The sequence below is a fragment of the Oryctolagus cuniculus genome, chromosome 11 (genome assembly GCF_051225735.1).
Source record: "Oryctolagus cuniculus isolate XC-2025 breed Fujian yellow rabbit chromosome 11, ASM5122573v1, whole genome shotgun sequence".
Classification (NCBI taxonomy): Eukaryota; Metazoa; Chordata; class Mammalia; order Lagomorpha; family Leporidae; genus Oryctolagus; species Oryctolagus cuniculus.
The window spans coordinates 110,330,369-110,346,693 of record NC_142877.1 but is presented as its reverse complement, the minus strand read 5'-3'; the positions used below and the strand labels follow the sequence as shown (position 1 = coordinate 110,346,693).

At 45.0% G+C, this 16,325-nt stretch overlaps 1 protein-coding gene across 8 annotated transcripts in view; it reads left to right on the top strand.

The window, feature by feature from the left end:
- PRDM4 (PR/SET domain 4) overlaps window positions 1-16,325 on the top strand; it is a 33,402-nt gene that overhangs the window by 1,517 nt on the left and 15,560 nt on the right. For 6 of the 8 annotated variants that reach the window (XR_016215656.1, XM_070051320.2, XM_051844912.3 and 3 more), the window contains 6 exons: window positions 2,756-2,889; window positions 5,813-5,998; window positions 8,139-8,933; window positions 12,713-12,862; window positions 14,075-14,193; window positions 15,931-16,016. Coding sequence is in view for 7 of the 8 variants with exons in the window: in XM_070051320.2 (XP_069907421.2) it covers window positions 2,757-2,889; window positions 5,813-5,998; window positions 8,139-8,933; window positions 12,713-12,862; window positions 14,075-14,193; window positions 15,931-16,016 (1,469 nt within the window). In the remaining variant the exon portion in view is untranslated. Of the gene's footprint in view, window positions 1-2,755; window positions 2,890-5,812; window positions 5,999-8,138; window positions 8,934-12,712; window positions 12,863-14,053; window positions 14,194-15,930; window positions 16,017-16,325 lie in introns of those variants that run through there. The other 2 variants (NM_001171358.1, XM_089306854.1) reach the window with 2 other exon arrangements.

The window sequence follows — 16,325 nt, the reverse complement described above, 5'->3', positions numbered from 1 at the left end:
CTCTGGGGTACTACTTAGTTACCTTTGGTTTGTGGCTGCTGAGGTCATCACATTTTAGTGACTTCCCAACCAAGCAGAAATCTGCTGAGCCTCTCACATTCAACTCTGGTTTGAACTGGTTTGAGAAGGCTTAGGAGGCAGCCTTGAAACACCATTTTGATTTTTATCTGGAGATTAGGTACACAGATGGATACTCAGAAGTTTTCAGAACGGGGGTTGAAACTAGAGACTTTTGATGGACGTTTAAACATTATCATAACCAATTTGTTGTAGGGCATTATGGCTCCAGTGATGTTAGTGTTGTAGTTATGGGTGTAGCTATAAAAACATTATAGGAAAAGTCCGTTTTAAATTAGGTCAAGCCCAGAACCTTTCAAAATGAAGGTAGGTCCGGTTTCTGTAGGCTACGAGGATTTCTGTTCCTTGTTTGCCAGCCTAATAAAATGCTGCTGTGGTGTGCTGTCCCTCGTAAGGTGCACCTTTTACCTGTCTTTCAGGTAAGGATAAGAGTTTGCATTATTCCAGCCAATCAGAATACTTGAGAGGGCCACTCGTGACCTGAGTTGGCCTTGTGTTCTTTATGATGTCTGAGAGCTTAGTTTTATGACATAATGGCCAGGAATAAGGGTGAATTCTGTGGGTGTACAGGAAGCAGGTGTGTGGGGCTTGACATATACCTCACACTACGAGCAGGTGCTCCTGTGTGGGGACTGTGAAAGGCAAGACACTTCTGTGGTTTTTCTTTTCCTGATTGTTGTTAAGAGCTTGGTTTCGTGAATGAGGTAGGTCTGCATTTACATCCCAGCTGTGCCTCTTTACCAGTTGTGAGATCTTAGGTTAAGTTTCTTAGCGTCTCTGAGCCTTCGTCTCCTCATCCTTTTTTTTTTTTTTTTTTTTTTTTACGACAGGCAGAGTGAACAGTGAGAGAGAGAGACAGGGAGAAAGGTCTTCCTTTTGCCGTTGATTTATCCTCCAATGGCCGGCGCACCGAGCTGATCCGATGGCAGGAGTCAGGTGCTTCTCCTGGTCTCCCATGGGGTGCAGGGCCCAAGCATTTGGGTCATCCTCCACTGCACTCCCTGGCCACAGCAGAGAGCTGGCCTGGAAGAGGGGCAACCAGGACAGAATCCAGTGCCCCGACCGGGACTAGAACCCAGTGTGCTGGCACCTCAAGGCAGAGGATTAGCCTAGTGAGCCGCGGTGCCGGCTCGTGTCCTCATCTTGAAAGTAGAAGACAGAATCGTACCCACCTCACAGCAGTTAGGGAGGATCAGGAGAGCGAGTTACGTGCGAATCGCTTAGCCCATCGCCTAGCACGTGATAAGGGTCATAAATGTTAGCTGTTGTTATTTTCAGGTTGATTGGTTAATAGCATTGCCATTTTTTCTGAATTAAAAACCTATTTAGGCTTGCTGTCACTGCTGAAGAGTATGTAGTCTTATTTATTTTTATGTTTGAGGCAGGAAAAGCTCCTGTCCACACTGATTCACTCCCCAGATGCCTGGGATCTCGGAGCTCCATCCAGGTCTCACAGAGAAGAATGTGATACCCACTGTCAGGACTGGAGCTCGTTGGAGGCCTCCTTTGGGTAGCCTCGTGGGATTAAGACAGCTCTAAGACGGAAGCCTCTCAATTCTGAATTGGAACACATTTTGATAATAACCTCCGTAATGTTTTCAAATCAGTGTTATTTATTTTTGAGACTTTTTTTTTTACAAAGGGACCTCAAAAAGTTTGTGGAAAATCGGCATTCTCTTTTAGCTCCATGTTTCCGTGAACCTTTTGAAAGCTCCCTTGTAACTGCTGCGCAAGCTGGATTGTATAGAAAAGATTCCTCTATTCTTCAGCCTGCAAGTGTGGTCTGTAGACTTAAACACTGCTGAACTGCGTTTTTGCAGGATGTTCTGTGCTCTTTCACTGAACTGCTCGCTCCTTCCTTCCTTCCGTCCTTCCTTCCTTTCTCTCTCTCCTCTCTCTCTCTCTCAAGATTTATTTATTTATTTATTTGAAAGGCAGAGTTACAGGGAGAGGCAGAGGGAGAGCGAGCTCTTTGATCTGCTGGTTCACTCCCCAGATGGCTGCAATGCCGGAGCTGCGCTGATCTGAAGCCAGGAGCTTCTTGTGGGTCTCCCACGCGGGTGCAGGGGCCCAAGGACTTGGGCCGTCTTCTACTGCTTTCCCAGGCCATAGCAGAGAGCTGGATCAGAAGTGGTGCAGTTGGGACTTGAACCAGTGCTCATATGGGATGCCTGTGTCTCAGGGTTAACCTGTACCACAATGCCTACCCTCATTATACCACTAATAATCTGGAATCAGATTCATTATTGCTTCAACTCCTGGTAAGGAGTATAGATCAGTAAAGGTTCTTAGAGTAGATTAAGACAAGCTGCCTAAAAAAGCAAAGGTTTGAAGTAATAAGCTCTTGGAGAAAATAGATGTTGTCGAAGGGAATGCTCGAGTGATTCTAATAAACCGTCATTCCCTGTGATTGCTTTACATGGCGTGCAGTGCATTTGGAACAAGACAGACGCCAAGTCAAATCCTATTCCTGCTATATGATGTTGACTGGAGATAGTTCCCATCTCTGAGACCCAGTTCTTTACTGGGTAGACTGTGACACTGGCTGTCTCCAAGAGTTGTGAGCACAGTCGGTCAAGCCTCTTTTCTCTATCCCCAGTGACTCAGGCTCTGTAGTATCTTAGCACAGTCACCAAGGTCATTCTGTTGCCTAACCTTTTGGATTTCTGTTTCCTAGGATGAATGAAATGAACCTGAGCCCAGTGGGGATGGAGCAGCTGACTTCATCCTCTGTGAGCAACGCCTTGCCAGTCTCAGGAAGTCACCTGGGGCTGGCTGCCTCCCCCACGCACAGTGCCATCCCTGCTCCAGGTAGGTGGTCAGGGGGTCCGCTGCATGGAGCCTGGAGGAAGCCAGCGCACTCTAAAGGGGAGAGGGAGAAGTCAGGCAGCCAGTCATGCAGGCAGGTGGCCGCAGAATGGAAGGAGGCGTCTGTGTAGCATCTGCAGTTCTAGGGAGAAGCGCTTGTTTCTCATAGTCTCTTTAGGGTTGGTAGCCTTTTGTCCAGAGTTGTAGTAGACTTGGCTTTTTATCTAGGGTGACCCGTTTGGCGCTTACCTTGGCTCTCTGTCCCTGGATTAATAGAAGGGAATCAGTTAAAGTCACTCGTGTTCTGGGGGAGAGGTGAAACCAGAGACACAGCTCCTGTGTGGAAGTCCCCATGAACCTCAGTACTCAGAAGAGCAGAGCAGGAAAAACTCATTCTTCCCCATCACTATACTTTTAAAACCAATTTTTTCTGCCTAGTTTCCTTTTCATTTCCTATTAAAATGGAAAAGAAATGACTAACCTGTTGATAAGTATCTGTGACATTGTAATAATTGGACTTAAAATAGGAGCTAGTTCTGGGGAGTATTTTATGTATTTATTTTAAATTTTACCTACTTGGGAATCAGAAATAGAAGGGGGAGAAAGGGTGGAAGGCAAGTGAGTGTCCTCCAATCGTCTGGCTTCCTCCCCAAATGCCCACAACAGCCCTCACTCGGGCTGAAGCTGGGAGCGGGGAGCTCAGTCTGGATCTCCCGCCTGGGTGACAAGGACACAGCTGCTTGAGCTGTCACTGCTGCCTCCCAAGGTGCGCATTAGCGGGAAGCTGGAGCCAGGGGCTGGAGCTGAGTCAAATACAGGTACTCCAGTGTGGGCCGTGGGCACCTGAACTGTCTTAACGGCGAGGCTAAGTACAAGACTGGTCTAAACTAGGATCACTTCACATTCCTTAAGTCCCGTAAAAGAAAATTTTTAAAATTATTAGTTGTTAATACAGTTGATTGTCTCTTAGGCATTCCTTTTTAAAAATGTACATTTTTACTAAGGAGGAAAGCTTATTAACAAATCACTCCCCCCCCACCCAGGGGGCTGGCACTGTAGCACAGCAGGTTAAAGCCCTGGCCTGTAGCACCTGCATTCCATATGGGCTCCGGTTCAAGTCCTGGCTACTCCACTTTTGATCCAGCTCCCTGCGAATGTGCCTGGGAAAGCAGCAGAGGATGGCCCAAGTCCTTTTTTTTTTTTTTTTTTTTTTTGACAGGCAGAGTGGACAGTGAGAGAGAGAGACAGAGAGAAAGGTCTTCCTTTGCCGTTGGTTCACCCTCCAATGGCCGCCGCGGCCGGCGCGTTGCGGCCGGCGCACCGCACCGATCCGATGGCAGGAGCCAGGAGCCAGGTGCTTTTCCTGGTCTCCCATGGGGTGCAGGGCCCAAGCACCTGGGCCATCCTCCACTGCACTCCCGGGCCACAGCAGAGGGCTGGCCTGGAAGAGGGACAACTGGGACAGAATCCGGCGCCCCGACCGGGACTAGAACCCGGTGTGCCGGCGCCGCTAGGCGGAGGATTAGCCTAGTGAGCCGCGGCGCTGGCCATGGCCCAAGTCCTTTTACCCCTGCACTCCTGTGGGAGACCTGGAAGAAGCTCCTGGCTTTGGATCAGCTCAGCTCAGGCTGTTGCAGACATTTGGAGAGAGAACCAATGGATGGAAGACCTCTCTGTCTCTCTCTGTAACCCTGTCTTTCAAATAAATAAAATAAATATAAAAAAATTTTTTTAAAAATTGCCCCTGGTAAAAATGTGCAGATCAGCACTGCCCAGGTTGGTGAGTATTCATTATGCTGCTTAGGCACTGTAAGAGTCACTGCAGCTTTTGGCAAGTAGATATAATCTAAAATTAAAATTTATTAATTGTGAAGTATAGACTATGAAAGTGAATATGTACAGTTTTACATCTAACTTGAAATTATTTTCCAAGTAGAAGCATAGCTGTGAATTTTTTCTGAGGAAAATATTTTCATCTAAAATGGCAAACATAGGAGCTGGCATTGTGGTGTAGCAGGCAAAGCCACCACCACCTGTGATGCCAGCATCCTGTGTGGGTGCTGGTTTGTGTCCCAGCTGCTCCACTTCTGATCTAGTTCCCTGCTGATGGCCTGGGAAAAAGAAGAGGATGGCCCAAGTGTTTGGGCCCCTGCCACCCACGTGAAAGACCTGGAAGAAGCTCCTGGCTCCTGGCTTTAGCCTGGCCTAGCTCTAGCCATTGTGGCCATGTAGGGAGTGAACCAGCAGATGGAAGATGTCTTTGTCTTTTTCTCTCTTTCTAACTCTTTCAAATCTTAAATAAATAAAATGGTAAATAAAGTTAAAAAAATGACATTTACTCAAGGACTGCTCCTGAACACTTTATATTCTTTGCATTGTTCTGTATGTAATTTTTAAACTAAGTCTTTTCCTAAAGATTTATTTATTTATTTGAAAGGCAGAGTTACACAGAGAGCAAGCAAGATCTTCCATCCACTGGGTTCACTCCCCAGATGGCCACAATGGCCAGGACTGGACCAGGCCAAAGCCAGGAGCATTGGAACTCCATGTGCAGGGGCCCAGGCACATTAGCAGGGAGCTGGATGGGAAGAGGAGCAGCCAGGACATGAACCAGTGCTCATATGGGATGCTGGTTTAACATGCTGCACAACACTGGCCCCTAAACTAGGCTTTTAATCATAGATTAAAGGTTTTGTTGTGCAGGACCAGTATTGGCAACTGGAAGATCAACTTGACATTTTAAAAGTAACCTGAGGACTAATACTTTGTTTAGCCCTGTTCGTAGATGTTTTTATAACTCTATCTAGGGATCAAAAGGACTACTAGGAGAGACTTCTACCCATTTGCAGAAACCTTTCTAGGAGTTCAGCCACTGTTAATACAATTTTTAAGTACTTTCTTCTTGAGGAAAAAAATTTTTTTGTAGGCCTGCCAGTGGCGATTCCAAACCTGGGCCCCTCCCTGAGTTCTCTGCCTTCCGCCTTGTCTCTGATGCTCCCGATGGGCATTGGCGATCGAGGGGTGATGTGTGGGTTACCTGAAAGGAACTACACCCTGCCTCCACCACCTTACCCCCACCTGGAGAGCAGTTACTTCAGGACTATTCTACCCGGTACGTGTTACAGTTTGTTCGGTTTCTCTATTAGATATTAATCTCTTTGGGGGGGGAGCTTTGTTTATATTTGTGTACTTTTCCTCTTAGGATGTGCATGTAACACACTATGGATGCAATAGTTTGACTAAGATAATTTCTTTTTTTTTTTTTTTTTTTTTTTTTTGACAGGCAGAGTGGACAGTGAGAGAGAGAGAGACAGAGAGAAAGGTCTTCCTTTGCCGTTGGTTCACCCTCCAATGGCCGCCGCTGCAGCCGGCGCACCGCGCTGATCCGATGGCAGGAGCCAGGATCCAGGTGCTTTTCCTGGTCTCCCATGGGGTGCAGGGCCCAAGCACCTGGGCCATCCTCCACTGCACTCCCTGGCCATAGCAGAGAGCTGGCCTGGAAGAGGGGCAACCGGGACAGAATCCGGCGCCCCGACCGGGACTAGAACCCGGTGTGCCGGCGCCGCAAGGTGGAGGATTAGCCTATTGAGCCACGGCACCGGCTCGACTAAGATAATTTCTTAATTCACAGAAACATTTTCTCCCAGCATCTCCTGTTCTGCAATTATGCTTGTTATTCCTGCCAACTACCAGTCCTGCTAGGGTGTCATTGTTTTTTAAAGTTTATTGAATTCTTTCTCTGGTATAAAAATATTACATATTCATTTCAGGCAATTTAGCAAAGAGAGAGGTCAGGGAACGCTCCCAGTCATCCATCCATCTTTTTTGGTGTACTTCCTTCTTTTATTTGGGTGTGTGAGTTTTTACTGTTTTTCATAACTGAGGCTGTGTCTTGGGGAGGCATTTGCCATAGCAGGTCAGACACTTGGGACACATGCATCCCATGACAGAGTGCCTGGGTTCGAATCCTGGCTCTGCTTCTGATTTCAACTCCCTGCTCATGTGTAGGAGACCCTTTGTCTCTCTGCCTTTCATATAAATAAAAAACTTTGAAATACAGTTTAAAGAAAGACCACATTTTCCATACAGTTTTTATCTTTCCTTTATTATTTTTTTTCTTTGCTTTTACAGTTGTTTTCCCCTGCTGGTTTGCACAGTTATCCTTTTTAATGACACACTGCTTTCTGTTGAATGGGTATTTCCTGGTTTATTTTACAGTCTTTATTCTTGTGCAGTTTGGTTTTTCCGGTTTTTATTATTATTGTAACTAATGCTCTTCTGAATGTCTTTGCCTATAATATTTGCAAAATACATTTATGGAAGATATTGCAAATGCAATTTCTTGTACAAGAGAACGTTAGCATTTTTGTTCTTAATGTACACATTTTTCAAAGGGGTTTCAGCAATTTATACTCCCACTGGCTGTGCATTTAAGACCGTTTCATGGGGCCGGCGCCGTGGCTCACTTGGCTAATGCTTCGCCTGCGGCGCTGGAATCCCATATGGGCGCTGGGTTCTAGTCCCGGATGCTCCTCTTGCAGGCCAGCTCTCTGCTGTGGCCCGGGAGGGCAGTGGAGGACGGCCCAAGTGCTTGGGCACCTGCACCTGGCTTTGGATCAGCGCAGCACCAGCCGTAGCGGCCATTTGGGGGGAGAACCAATGGAAGGAAGACCTTTCTCTCTGTCTTTCTGTCTCTCTCTCTCTCTCTCTCTCTAACTCTACCTGTCAAATAAGTAAAAAAAGAAAAAAGACTGTTTCACCACACTCTCAAAAGTACAAGTTTCCAAATTTGTTTCGTTTTTACAACACAGGTACGATTGTGACTTTGAATACTTTAGTGTGCTGTGACAGTTTAATGAGTTGAAAATGATTAGATTTAATGTATTTAAGTTTTATTTTCACATGAGACATCTTTTAAACCATTTTTCCTTTTAAATGGTTCTTGTAAAGCAAACTTTAACATCTTAGGACTCAGGAATTGCAGCCATGCATGTAGTAAAACAGTGTTTAAATGATTAATTTCCAGTCAGCTTCAAAGGGTTGTTTTAGGATTTCTGAGTTTCAAGGGAAAAATTCAATTATGGTATGTGTATGTTGCTGTTTATAAAGTATATACATGTTGGTTAAGGAAGTAGATTGTTTTAACTTAGTTTTTATTTGTAAGGAAAATAGCTTATAAATAGCAACTTGAATTCCGTGTATTTAACAATGTGCTAACAATTGTCTCATGTCTCGCCTTTTCCATTTTTTAGGCATTTTGTCTTATTTAGCTGACAGACCACCTCCTCAGTACATCCATCCCAACTCTATCAACGTGGATGGCAACACAGCATTATCGATTGCCAATAACCCTTCAGCGCTAGATCCCTATCAGTCCAATGGAAATGTTGGATTAGAGCCAGGCATTGTTTCGATAGACTCTCGCTCTGTGAACACACACGGCACCCAAAGTCTTCACCCCAGCGATGGCCATGAGGTGGCCTTGGACACAACCATCACCATGGAGAATGTTTCCAGGGTGACCAGCCCGATCTCTACAGACGGAATGGCGGAGGAGCTTGCGATGGATGGTGTTGCGGGCGAGCACCCCCAGATCCCAAACGGCTCCAGAAGTCACGAACCTCTGTCTGTGGATTCTGTGAGCAGCAGCCTTGCAGCAGACACTGTAGGACATGGTGGTGTGATACCTATCCATGGCAGTGGCCTGGAGCTCCCCGTGGTCATGGAGACAGACCACATTTCAAGTCGGGTCAGCGGCATGTCAGACAGTGCCCTCAGTGACTCCATCCACACCGTGGCCATGAGCACCAACTCTGTAAGCGTGGCACTCTCTACCTCACACAACCTCGCCTCCCTAGAATCCGTTTCCCTCCATGAAGTTGGCCTCAGCCTAGAACCTGTGGCTGTTTCCTCCATCACCCAGGAGGTTGCTATGGGGACAGGCCATGTAGATGTGTCTTCAGACAGTCTTTCTTTTGTACCACCTTCACTGCAAATGGAAGACTCCAATTCAAACAAGGAAAACATGGCAACCTTGTTTACAATTTGTGAGTGTGCTTAGCCTTTCTCTTCTGGAAATGGTGTAAAGGGCTGTCATTGCTGAGAAGTTAGTCACAAAATCTGGCATTGATTAAGGAAGTAGAGAAAGTAACTAGACTTTGGAATGTCCTTTGCCTTTTTATTGTTGTTTATATTAACGTGGGGCCTTTCCTTGAAGTAACCCACAACATACTTTTGTTCGCATCCTTCTAAAGAAAGGAAACATGAAATAGTCGTTTCTGTATTTTATAGCTAAGCTTAGCTCAACAATATAGAGAATGGTAGCGGTACACTTCAGTAAAGCTAGTCTGTGACACATATTTTTCAATATAAGACCCACAAAACATTAAAGCATTTTTATTTTTATAGCCCTATGGGAAAAGGTAGGTGGATATAAATGCGCTTTTTCCCTTTGCTTAGAATGCATATAAATTACTGTAATTGGGCATGTAGAAGGTCTTTTTTAGTGGGCAAGGACAAGGATCATATAAAAACAGTCGTCTGTTGGTGTCACTGCGTGTTTCATTCATGCAGGAAATGTGTTGTACACCCCGACCTCTGTGATAGATGCTAGGGACAAAATGTTCTGCAGAGGAGTCCAAAGTCTGATGGGAAGCAGAGGGAAGTAAACAAGCTATTGCAGTACAGTGTAAGTGTGACGATGGTTAAACGCTGTGCTCAGGTATCCCTGAAGGGGAAGACTAGAATCAGAGGAGGTGGTGTGCATGTTACCACCTTCCTTGTGTGCAAGGAAGATGCAGGCATTCGGGAGTCAGGAACACAGGAGTTATCCGTAAGGACATAGAACTAAAATAACCATGAGTGGTTCAGAATTTCTGAAGCATAAAAAGGGAGGTGATGCAGAGCAGGGTCACACGATGAGAAAAATAGTCGGAATGCAAAGGTTCTCTGAGGACCAGCTGGGAGTTGGGGTTGGGTTCTCCTGCAGTGATTGAAGTTGCTAGAAGCATGTAGGCTGTGAAGGTGGTGCCATCATTTGAGAGAGGAGTTTCTAGCCTGTGGTAGAGATAATTAGGATGAGGGAGAGTAGAGAGAACTCAGGAGAGCTTGCTGATTAGATGAAGTGGCAGGGGTGGGGGAGGTGGTGTTGAAAACCCTGGTTTGCGGCATGGGGTACTAGGTAGATAGGATAATGAAAGGTGCAGGATGATTCGGTTTTTTAAGGAGTGATGGTGAGTCCGTTTTAGACATGTTGATGTCAGTGTCTGTAAGATACCTGGTAGAGATGTCTAAGGAAAAGTCAGACTCAACTGAGTCTGAACTCCAGGAGAGAGCGCTGTGTCTGGAAATATGGATCATCAACACTGAGATGTTAGCTATGACCGAGTAAGTGGGGTGAAATCATGCAGTCACAGTGTGGACTGAGCAGAGGGTTAGAAATGGCGCGTGCAGCAGCAGAGGAAGAGCCCCCAAAGCAGACTGAACAGGAGGAGGCTCAAGACGGTGTGGTGCGTTAACCTTTCAAAGTGTCATAATTTTAAAATATTTTAATCTAAGAATGTAATTAGTGTAAGGCTCATTAATGTAACAAAAGATAAAAGGTGGCCTAAATATGCCAATTACTCCTTAAGTGGGTAAGCAGAACCTCTTTTTAAAATAAGATATAATTGACATATACATTATGATGTATACAATTGGATGTGTTTTAGTATATTCACAAGGCTGTGAACCGTCCAACTTCAAAACATTGTAATCAGGGCTAGCGCTGAGGAGCAGCAGGTTAAACCCTGGCCTGAATTGCCGGCATCCCATATGGGCACCGGTTTGAGACCCAGCAGCTCCATTCCCTATCCAGCTCTGTGCTGTGGCCTGGGAAAGCAGTAGAAGATGGCCCAAGTCCTTGGGCCCCTGCACCCACGTGGGAGACCTGGAAGAAGCTCCTGGCTTCGGATCAGCGCAGCTCCGGCTGTTGCGGCCATCTGGGGAGTGAACCAGCAGATGGAAGACCTCTCTCTCTGTCTCTACCTCTCTCTGTAACTCTTTCAAATGAAATAAATCTTTAAAAAAAAATTGTAATCCCTCCTTAGAGGAACCTCATACCCATTAGTCACTCCTCATCCCCACCTTTTCTCTACTTTTTTTTTTTTTTTCAAGATTTATTTATTCATTTGAAAGAGTTACACAGAGAGAAGGAGAGGCAGAGAGAGAGAGGTCTTCCATCCATTCGTTCACTCTCCAATTGGCTGCAACAGCCAGAGCTATGCAATCTGAAGCCAGGAGCCAGGAACTTCTTCCAGGTCTCCCACGTGGGTGCAGGGGCCCAAGGACTCGGGCCATCTTCCACTGCTTTCCCAGGCCATAGCAGAGAGCTGGATTGGAAGTGGAGCAGCGGGGTCTCGAATCGGTGCCTATATGGGATGCTGGCACTGCAGGCGGCAGCTTAACACACTATGCCATAGCACCGGCCCTCTGCTTTTTTTTTTTTTTTTTTTTTTTTTTAAGATTTTTAAAATTTATTTAAAAGAGTTAGGAGAAAGACAGATCTTCCATTCTTCCATCCACTGGTTCACTCCCCTAATAACCACAACAGCCAGTACTGTGCCAGGCCAAGGACTTGGGCTGTTCTCCACGGCTTCCTCAAGTGCATTAGCAGGGAGCTGGATCAGAATAGGAGTAGCCAGGACTCGAACCAGTGCCTATATGGTATACTGACTGCTGACGGCTGCTAAACCTGCTGCACCACGGTGCTGGCCCTTCCTTTTCTCTAGTTTGCTTTCTTTGAAGACTAGCCTGTGCTCGATATTTCATAGACATGATGTGTAGCCTTCTGTGCCTGGCTTCCTTTACTTGGTGTATGTAGTATGTATGATCTTCATTTGTGTTGTGTAACATGTATTGGTACTTTCATTTTTATTGCTGAATAATATTCCATGACAAGGCTATATCATGTTTTATGTATCCACTTACCAGCTAATGGACATTTGCGTTGCTTCCACCTCTGGATCTGATGACTAATGCTGTTGTCAGCACTCACCTACAAGTGTTTGTATAGACGTGTTTTCAGTTCTCCTGGGTATATATCTAAATGTGGAGTTGCTGTGTTTAACTTCTTAAGGAACTGCCAGACTTATTCCCAAAGTGATTGTACCATTTTATTTTACATTCCTAGCAGCAGCATGTGAAGGTTCCAGTTTCTCCCCATCCTTGCTAATACGTAGTTTCTTTTTTATTATGGCCATCCTGCCATCCTAGTGGGAATGAAGTGACGTCTCATTGTGGCTTTAATTTGCCTAGTGACTAATTATCGTAAGCATCTTTCATGCACTTACTAATTTTTGGTATATCTTCTTTGGAGAAAACACTGTTTTTTGCAGTATGAAAATTGAATTTGGAGATGGTTCCTTTTCTTGCGAGAATCCATTCTCATAGTATGATGAGTCCAAGGATTTTTTTTTTGAAAGGCACAGTTAGAGAAAGGGAGAGACAAAGATATCTTCCATCTGTTCACTCTCCAAAGAGAGCAATGACCGGAGCTGGGCTGGTCTGAAGCCAAGAGCCTGGATCTTCTTCCAGGTCTCCCACGTGGGTGCAGGGGCCCAAGCACTTGGGCCATCTTCTGCTGCTTTCTCAGGCACATTAGCAGGGAGCTGGATCGGAAGTGGAGCAGCCAGGACTCAACCTCTGCCCGTATGAGACACTGCATGAGGATGCTTAACCTTCTATGCCACACCTCAGCCCCAGTAATTGGCATTTCAATAAACCGCGTGATAACTGGTAGTCTACTTGAAGGAAACATATTTGTGTCTCTTACATTTGCTCTCTGCAGGGTGTACTCTGTGTGACCGAGCCTATCCCTCAGACTGTCCTGATCATGGCCCAGTGACTTTTGTTCCTGACACTCCAATAGAGAGCAGAGCAAGGCTTTCTCTCCCAAAGCAGCTTGTCCTCCGCCAGTCAATTGTGGGAGCAGAAGTTGGTAAGCAACTTGGAACCATAAAGCCCCATCAGGTCTCGTCTCTGTAGGGCAGAGTCATGAAAGTGGATATGTATAATCTGCTGATGTCAGTGTATGGCGTAAGATTCAGAGTATTTGTCTTGTCTGTGGTGACAGCAGTAAATCATGTTGAAAGTTTATTGGGAAACTTGGCCTTTCTTAGAATCAAAATTGGATAGAGAGGATTGGCCCAAGTCTGTGAAGACTTTATTTTCAGCTATCTTGTTTACTAACAATTATTCTAACAACACTTGAAGCTAATTTCTTAAATAGAAACATGGAAATTCACCACTGATGACCTTATAAAAGGTATATAAATTTATGTATTCCTTAGGACTAAGGAATATAGCTGTTAGAATCTACTTACTCATGTTTGAATTTAACATGTCTGCTGAGTTACTGTGCCATTTCTTAAGAAATTAGAGGCCAGCGCTGTGGCTCACTAGGCTAATCCTCCACCACTAGAACACAGGCACACCAGGTTCTAGTCCCGGTCGGGGCGCTGGATTCTGTCCTGGTTGCTCCTCTTCCAGTCCAGGTCTCTGCTGTGGCCCAGGAAGGCAGTGGAGGATGGCCCAAGTGCTTGGGCCCTGCACCCGCATGGGAGACCAGGAGGAAGCACCTGGCTCCTGGCTTCAGATCAGCACGGTGCACTGGCTGCAGTGGCCATTTGGGGGGTGAACCAACGGAAGGAAGACCTTTCTCTCTGTCTCTGTCTCTCTCACTATCTAACTCTGCCTGTCCAAAAAAAAAAAAAAAAAAAAAGAATAAGAAATCAGATATGTTATTCTTTCAACTGCAGCTTTGGCCTAGGTTGTTTGACAGTGCTAAAGGGCTTCGATGTCATAGAACAGTGATTTAAGCACAAAAGTTTTTAGAAGCTTGATTTACTTTATAGTAACTTCTTTATATTTTTATGGTAGAATGATTTTTTTGTTCTTCCTTGTTTTTTAACTCCAAAATAATATATTTTAAGATATAGTCATATTCCTTATGTATAAAACTAGAATTTCAGGAGTTTCTGATATTGGTTCTTACCCTGTGTTTATTCTGAGCCCCATTTAATCTGTTCATTACATGTTATACGTTCATAGGCTAGGATCACAAGGCTAACTAACTCAGGATTGCTGGCATATTCTTCAGATTCTTGCCTGTGAATTATTGATTGTGTAGCTGGTGTCCTTCCACTGATAGGTGTGTGGACTGGAGAAACCATTCCTGTGCGAACTTGCTTTGGGCCTCTAATTGGCCAGCAGAGTCACTCCATGGAAGTAGCAGAATGGACAGACAAGGCGGTTAACCACATCTGGAAGGTCAGTATTGATGAATCTGTGACTTTTTGCTGTTTTTATTATGATGAAGTATAAAAAAGTGATAAAGTCAAAATTAGCTAGAGGGGCTGGCACTGTGGTATGGCAGTAAAGCTGCTGCCTGCAGTGCCAGCATCCCATATGGGCGCCGGTTCAAGTCCCGGCTGCTCCACTTCCGATCTAGCTCTCTGCTATGGCCTGGGAAAACAGTAGTAGGTGGCTCAAGTCCTTGGACCCCTGCACCCATGTGAGAGATGTGGAAGAAGTTCCTGGCTCCTGGCTTTGGATCGGCACAGCTCCAGCCATTGCAGCCATTTGAGGAGTGAACCAATGGATGGAAGACCTCTCTCTATCTCTGCCTTCCAAATAAATAAATAAATCTTAAACAGAACAAAAGCAAAATGAGCTAGAACTGATAGGAGCCATTCATTTGTAATTTCTTTAATATTACATCCTTTCTGTTAGTCTTGGTAGCCAGATTATACAGTGATACACCAGCTGTCGAAAATGAAGGATTGAGTCTGGCGTTGTGGCACAGTGGATTGAGGCAATGCCTGCAATGCTGATATCCCATATGGATGCTGGTTTGAGTCCCAGCTGCTCCACTTCCAATCCAGCTCTGCTAGTGCTCCTGGGAAATCAGTGAAAGATGATCTAAGACCTTGGGCCCCTGCACCTACATTGGATACCTGAATGGACTTCCAGGCTCCTGGCTTTGGCCTGGCCTGGCCCTGTTGCAGCCATTTAGGAAGTGAACCAGCAAATGGAAGATCTTTTGCTCTGTAACTCTCTTTCAAAATAATGAATAAATCTAAAGGAAGGAAGGAAAGAAAGAAGAAAGAAAATAGGATAAACTGTTTTAGTCTCTGTTTTGTGAGAAAATCCAATGGTTTTAATAATTTTACACATTTTAGTTAACTAATGGCATCTGAGGCCAAAGACTTTGTTTATATGATCACAATCTTAATTAAAAAAAAAAAAGGTTTATGTATTTATTTGAAAGGTAGAGTTACCTGAGGGGGTGGGAGGGAGGAGGTCTTCTATCTGCTGGTTCTCTCCCCTTGTGGCTGCAATAGCTGGAGCTGGGCCAAACTGAAGCCAGGAGCCAGGAGTTTCTTCTGGGTCTCCCACACGGTCACAGAGACCCAAACACTTGGGCCATCTTCCTCTACTTTCCTAGGCCTGCGCCTGGCGCCACAAGCAGCAGCTTTACCCACTGCACCACAGCGCCAGCCCTGACAGTCTTATTTTGTAATCAACTAAAACATTCCTCAAGCATTCAGTTTGGGGGACAATTCTAGAATTAAAAGCTAAGATTGTTTCTGTTGTTTCCCATAAACTGCTGTTTGTATGTTTACATAGATTCTCAGTCAATCAATTGGGAATGATGCTTGCAAAATTGAAGTGAGAGGAAGATGAATCTTGTGATAATTGGAGAGGTAGGGTGCCACTGTCATGGAGGCCGTAACTTTGAGGTCCAAAGTAGAAGACAGAAGAATGCCTGGTCTAACTGGAAAAGTAACGGGAAGGCATGGTTCTCTGCCCATAGTAGAAATTCCGTTATTCAGTGTCTGCTGCGTGGTAGGTGATGAAAGAGGATAAGTAGAACAGTGTTTGGTCTTCTCCAGCCAGCATTTTCATACTGGAAAATGAGGAAATGAGATGATTACTGGCTTAAATTTACGTTAGTATTTTATCACTAACAGTTCATTTGACATGGCATTTGCTTTCTGCTGACAGATATATCATAATGGTGTCTTAGAATTCTGCATCATTACAACTGACGAAAATGAATGTAATTGGATGATGTTTGTGCGCAAGGCCAGGTAAGAGTGATCTTGGGTGAGACAATTACCATTCAGATATGTTTCAGTAGGAAGCTTCATAGAAAGTAGGGAAGAGCCAAAAGAGCCAGTTTACACTGGTATCTAGTCATACTTCAAACCTAAGGCTTTTCATTTCTTCACTCCAGGAGTGGTTGATGGAGAGTATAAATAAGAATACAAAAGACTGTCCTTTTTTTTTTTTTTTTTGACAGGCAGAATTAGTAAGAGAGAGAGACAGAGAGAAAGGTCTTCCTTTTTCCGTTGGTTTACCCCCCAAGTGGCCTCTACGGCCGGCGCGTTGCAGCCTGC